At 31.6% G+C, this 6,888-nt stretch overlaps 1 protein-coding gene across 1 annotated transcript; it reads left to right on the forward strand.

Moving 5' to 3' along the window:
• Positions 1–1,303: 1,303 nt before the first annotated feature.
• Positions 1,304–5,703, forward strand: LOC115714632 (protein NRT1/ PTR FAMILY 4.3). The gene is made up of 5 exons (XM_030643378.2): positions 1,304–1,747; positions 2,258–2,475; positions 2,972–3,409; positions 3,932–4,077; positions 4,492–5,703. Exons 1-5 carry the CDS (start codon positions 1,594–1,596, stop codon positions 5,432–5,434), a joined length of 1,899 nt encoding a protein of 632 aa, XP_030499238.2. The 5' UTR covers positions 1,304–1,593; the 3' UTR covers positions 5,435–5,703.
• The last annotated feature ends 1,185 nt before the right edge of the window (positions 5,704–6,888 follow it).

Consider the following 6,888-nt stretch of genomic DNA (forward strand, 5'->3'; position numbering starts at 1 on the left):
CTGTAAAAAATTAAATTAATAATAATAAATAATTAGATAATTTAATTTTAATTTTTTTATTAAAATTATTATTTTTACGTTAATTTGTATTAATCTAATTTATGTATGTAGCTATTATACAGTTCAACATTATAATAATAAATCATTGTAGTCCTATTCAATCTAATTTAATCCCACTCACACCCAATAATAAATCCAATTCAATTATATTGTCCAAACGCGCGAGTTGCTAATGGGCTACAAATTCAACTATTATATAAGAAATTTCCTTCAAAGTTTTAATTTTACATAAGAAGTATAGAGAATATGGACCACAAAAACGCCTACACTCGAGTGAGAAAAGAGAAGACTTAAAAGATGGGGTGATGAAACAAACATATTGCCGAAAAAAAATTAATTTTTATAATGCCCTCTCATATTTTTTGTGGGTTAAAAATTTATATTAAATTATTAAGATTGTTGAAATTAAGAATATCTGTCTAATTAATTCAATTTACTAATTCGATCAATATTTATGTACTAAATCATGCTCACAAATTATTTTAATACAGTAGAACCTCTATTCAAGAATACACTTGGACCAAGAAAATAATATTCTAATTGAGAGGTTATAACTAAATAGAGTTACACTTGAAAAAAAAAATCAAAATATCAAAAAATATCAATGTAACAAAAATACCAATAAACAATTCTTAATACTATATTATATTAAAATTATTTTCGAGTACATATAATATTTATACATGTACTATAATTTGAAATAAAATTATTAAATTTACATAAGTAAATTTATAAAATATATGTATATATTTATTTAAGATCTTAGTATTCTTATATAGAGGTATATTTTATTAATACGGGACTTAAAAAATGTATAACTAATTACAATATAGAGGTTATTCTTATTTATAACTGGCCCAAATTGGGACTTCATTTTTTTATAACAAATTAGAGGTTATTCTTGAATAGAGTATTCTTGAATAGAGGTTCTACTGTATGTATTAAATTATGTCTCTTGAATTTTGACTTATACCTCTAACTTTTCATCATCCATGTAAAAAATTTCTTTATTAAAATAAAATTTTTAACCGTTTTAAAGGGACATTTGGTATATACAAAATTCTTAGCATATATATAAATATCATGAAAACATGTCTTTATAATTTATTTATGCTTTATTTGTTAGCATATATATAAATATCATGAAAACATGTCTTTATTATAATTTATTTATGCTTTATTTTAATTTTGTTAAAGTTGGTTGTATAACCCTAAACGCTGGGGTGAGAGTCTTCTTCGGAGAAAGTGTATTCCACGTGGCTGTAGTGCGGGTGGGGTTTGCAAATTAACATTTTGCTTTAAGAATCTGAGAGAGAGTAAGAGCCGGAGAGAGGTTGTGGCTTTTTGGCCCTATAAATTGGGGACAAGCCCACTTGCCTCTTATTCAAACCAGAGATATCAAATACTAAGCAGCATCTCATCTCTCTTCTCCTTCTCTTGCTTAGAACTTTTAGTTGGGAGAAGAAGGTGAGTTCTTAATAAAAAGGAAATTCAGTACTTAAGAGAGACCATAACTCTTTATATATATATGTAATGGAAGGTGTAAGAAGGCAACAATCCATGGAGTATTACAAAGGAGATAATACTATGACGAGTGATGTAGCAGTTGAAGACAACACTGTTGATTGGAGAGGCAGACCTTCCAAGCCTAAGCATGGTGGTATGAGGGCTGCGGCTTTTGTTCTTGGTATGTATATATTATACATATATACATATATATAAAATTCCACTAGAAGTATTGGCAGGAAAGTCTATCTTCTTTTTTCTTTTTTCCTTTTTTATTATCTTGTGTGTGGCCTTATATTAGTATAAGTATTTTCATATCCTTTTTCTTCAGGCTATTTTATTTATTATTTTGCTGATTCCTACATGCATGTATATATTTTTCTTATTTCGACTAGCTAGCTAGCTCTTACAATTCAGCCTAACTAGTTTAGTTTAGTTTGGATATATATAAAACTATATTTACTAAATTATTTCAAAAAAAAAAAAAAACTATATTTACTAAATAAATATATATGTATTAACACGTTTCTTTTAAAGTGGGTTTGCCATTATTGTCATATGCCTATATAAGCTAGCTTTGAAAGGAACATTTTTTACGGTTTTATTATTTAAAGGAGAACGGAAAAAATTAAATATATGATAAAAATAATGAGACAGAGAGAGACATAATTTATATATATTAATTATGCAGGGCTTCAATCGTTTGAGATAATGGGGATAGCAGCAGTGGGCAACAACCTCATAACGTATGTGATAAACGAAATGCACTTCCCTCTTTCAAACTCAGCTAACATAGTGACAAACTTTGTTGGAACTGTCTTTCTCTTGGCTCTTCTTGGTGGATATCTCTCTGATTCTTATCTAGGCAGTTTCTGGACCATGCTAATCTTTGGCTTCGTTGAACTTTCTGTAATTCTCTCTCTCTCTCTCTCCCTCTCTCTCTCTTATATAAATATATATATTTATCACACTGTCAACTTCTCTCTCCATCTTTTAACCCAATATATTACGAAATAAAATATTATAAAAATAATAAATATATTATTTTCAAGAGTTGACTAAATAAAGTGTGTATTGCAACCTTATCGGTTTAATTTTCCTCCACCGCACATATAATTATTGATTCAATTCCTATAATTTGACTCAAATAATCTATTTGTCAACTTATATATATTATATTCTGTAAACCACTTAACACAGATATCATCATTGAAGGCCATTACCACTTAGCGCAGTCACCACCACAATACATAAATATATATGTATCACTAATGTCACAACAATGTCAAATCTATTATTTAAACATATATATTCTATTTATGTAGTGATGCGTCACCTTTTTCGCTACAATGAAACGTGTAATTATACTATTTATTAAATAAATTAAATTGTGATGATGGATCAGGGGTTCATATTACTGTCAGTCCAAGCTCATCTTCCTCAGCTAAAGCCACCAAAATGCAACATAACGAGTGGAGAGGTGTGCGAAGAAGCGAAGGGTTTCAAAGCGTTGATATTCTTCATAGCACTATATTTGGTGGCGTTGGGAAGTGGGTGTGTGAAGCCTAACATGATAGCTCATGGAGCTGACCAGTTCAACCCAGATAATCCCAAACAGACCAAGAAGTTGTCCACCTACTTCAACGCTGCCTACTTTGCTTTCTCAATGGGAGAGCTCATTGCTCTCACACTCCTTGTTTGGGTCCAAACTCATTCCGGCATGGATGTCGGGTTCGGTGTCTCAGCCGCAGCCATGGCCATGGGCCTCATCAGCTTAGTCTCTGGTACTTTGTATTACCGGAATAAACCTCCTCAAGGAAGCATTCTCACTCCCATTGCTCAAGTAAATCAATCTTCCTAATATATTTTCTAATTTTTTTGGTGTGATTTAATTTTTCTATATTTTATAATTAATTAAGAGTACATAATACACACAGCGGCACACGTGTTCAAACTCTTTTTAAAATAGTTAGTCCAAGATTTAATGTCTAGCTAGGTGTTTGGTTCACATATAGTTACACCCCTATTTTATATTATGTTATATATGTATATGTATATTTTGGTAAATACGCTATGTTTGGTTTGGTCGGAAGGTAAATTTGAGTTTCAAAAGTTGATATAGACTTTGATCACATGGACAACAGTACTGTATGGCTTTTGAACTTGTGGTCGACACATATTTACTAAGATTGAATAAGACAAGAGACTGTTTGAAAATAATTATTGACAGTCAGCTCTCTACTGACTCAATCGTAATATTACATGTTGGATTTTAAGTATAGATAAAGTATTATTACGTGTATATATATTAACTTAATTAATTTTTTATTTATTAAAAATAATCTGGTTAATTTTTATTTTCAAGGTTTTTGTGGCTGCTATAGTGAAGAGAAACCAGGCTTATCCATCAAATCCACAAATGCTTCATGGAATCCATAACATGAACTACAACAACAACGTTGGCTTTTCGTCTGATGCTGACACTTTATTTCCTCACACCCAAAAGTTCAGGTATAATATAAATACGTACGCTACTTAAAAATAATTCACTTTTATTATATATGATACTTTCTTGTCATGTTGTCTACACCAATTACTTTGGTCATGCATGCACTTGTCTTATATATACATATACAATGTATGACCTTTATATGAAATACATACAAAGCTATATGTGTACGTATTGAAAATTAAATATAGAATAAATAAATTTCGTCGTATTTGCAAGGGACTATGAACACAACCTTAACTATAATTCCGCTATATATATATTTATATCAGAACCTGAAATTAATTATTAATTTGCCATCACTATTATTAGGTGCCCATTTATTTTCATAAAGATTATTATATAATAGTGATTAGTATATGTGGTATAAAGGTCAATGTATGTAATATATAATGCAAATTAATAATTAATTTCAGGTTTTTGGACAAAGCTTGCATCAAAAGCCAAGATGGGACGATGAGTAGTAGTACTACTAGCAGTAACAGAAAAGAGTCTCCATGGAGATTATGCAGTGTTAGTCAAGTGAATCAAGTGAAGATATTGTTGTCAGTGATTCCAATCTTCGCTTGCACAATCATTTTCAACACCATTTTAGCTCAGCTCCAAACTTTCTCAGTCCAACAAGGGAGCATGATGGACACCCGTCTCACCAAATCCTTCCACATTCCCCCAGCCTCCCTCCAGTCCATCCCATACATCATGCTCATCTTCGTGGTCCCTCTCTACGACGCTTTCTTCGTCCCATTCATCCGCCGTTTCACCGGCCACCCCTCCGGGATCTCGCCCTTGCAGCGAATTGGATTTGGCCTCTTCTTCGCGACCTTTTCCATGGTTTCCGCTGCCCTAATGGAGAAGAAAAGAAGGGACTCTGCCACGAAATCAAATGAAATAATCTCTATCTTTTGGATCACTCCACAATTCTTGATCTTCGGAATATCTGAGATGTTTACAGCTGTAGGTCTCATTGAGTTCTTCTACAAACAATCCATGAAAGGGATGCAAGCTTTCTTGACAGCCATAACCTATTGTTCATACTCATTTGGATTCTATTTGAGCTCCCTTTTGGTGTCTATTGTTAATAAGATCACTTCAAGGTCCTCTGATGGGGGTTGGTTGGGTGATAATAATCTCAACAAGGACAGGCTTGACCTCTTCTATTGGCTACTTGCAGCACTAAGTTTCCTTAACTTTCTCAATTATCTCTTTTGGTCTAGATGGTTCTCTCGTGACGATTATTCATCTTCATCGTCTTCAACTACTGGCCACCAGAACATGGAACAGGATCACCTCAATAAAATTCATTGCTTCAACTCCTCAAAACTCGATGCTGCTCAATTAGGCGAACAGAATATACCATAACTACTTCTGCTGCTTAATTATTAATTATTATATATTTAAATCTAGCTGGGTGTAGCCTGAAATATATATTATATAATTAAGTTGCTGAAAAAAAAAATCATATACAAAAAAAGGAAAAATTATCTAATTGTTTCCATAAAATGTATAGAAATAATATAAGCTAGCTAGCTGTATGTGTTATACAGCACCATAATATTAGTGATATATATGAGAAAGTGGCATGGATTTCATCTAGATCTCTTAATTTGAATATCCTTAATTTAGACAAATATATATTTCGCCCCAATTTCTTTGAATTAAAACATATTGGAAAGCTAACTAAATATATATTATTTGTGTAATTGCTAGTTCTTTTATTAACAATATTTCTAAGTCATGTGTTACAATATATTGGAACAATAATATTGTAGCATATCTGAATAAATAATAGAATGACCAACTTTTTGAGGACCAAGCAGTTTGTGTGCATGTTGATTTGAAAAAGATAAGTCTATGGGAATTTCCGGTATAATAATAAATTAAAGCTATACATATATAATAATGTATATATGTTATTATATATAATTAGAAGATTCATTGCACTAAAATATAATAAGTTGAAAAACTTGACATATATATATGTGGATGGCTGTGGATGATCCCCCTTTGATTAAGGGTAGGCGTCTTTCCATCACTTTGTTGTTGGGAGGCATAAAATAAGGATTTGTAAGTGCTTCCTATTGCTAGTGCGTTCTTACTTGAATAAAGTTGGTGCTTTCATGAAAATCTTACTGCACTGACGTGATGCATGAATTTGGTATAAATATATATATATAGATACGAAATTATAAAATTAGCTATACTCACAACTTTTTTACGAAAAAATAAATTTAATTATTAACGAAGTCAAAAAGTAAAAGTAATTTCCAAAAAGAGAGATATATATAGTAACTGATTAAGAAGAAAAACTAGAATAAATGTTATATGCTATTCATCCCATTTGAAGCTTCTCAGCTCTTACCTTTCTACGAAGAGACATGTCTGGGACATGTCTTCTATGTTGGAGGTAGGACCCCTTTCTCACCCATTTGCAATTCCTTCTTAAAGTAATGGAAAACTTGCATAAATGTAGTGTTGGCTAAAAGATTGGCATTTTTAAGATAGAGGGGGTCCCCCACACAAACCTCTCAACACTATCATACAAATATATACATATATATATATATAGGGATATGATTTTGTCCCGTTATTGTACTTTCACGGATTGTAATCCGTGATGTACGGCAGCCCTCAGATGAGGGAGTTATTTCATCTAACAGCTGAGATTGATCTAGGGGTAATTAGGGTTAAAAAGTAGAAACGTACCCTGACACTCATTTAATGTACTCTGAGACCCACCTAATGTACCACGGAATACATTCCGTGAAAGTACATCACGGTACAAAATCATATCCCTATATATATATACTAAATAG

Source organism: Cannabis sativa, chromosome 4 (assembly GCF_029168945.1).
Source record: "Cannabis sativa cultivar Pink pepper isolate KNU-18-1 chromosome 4, ASM2916894v1, whole genome shotgun sequence".
Classification (NCBI taxonomy): Eukaryota; Viridiplantae; Streptophyta; class Magnoliopsida; order Rosales; family Cannabaceae; genus Cannabis; species Cannabis sativa.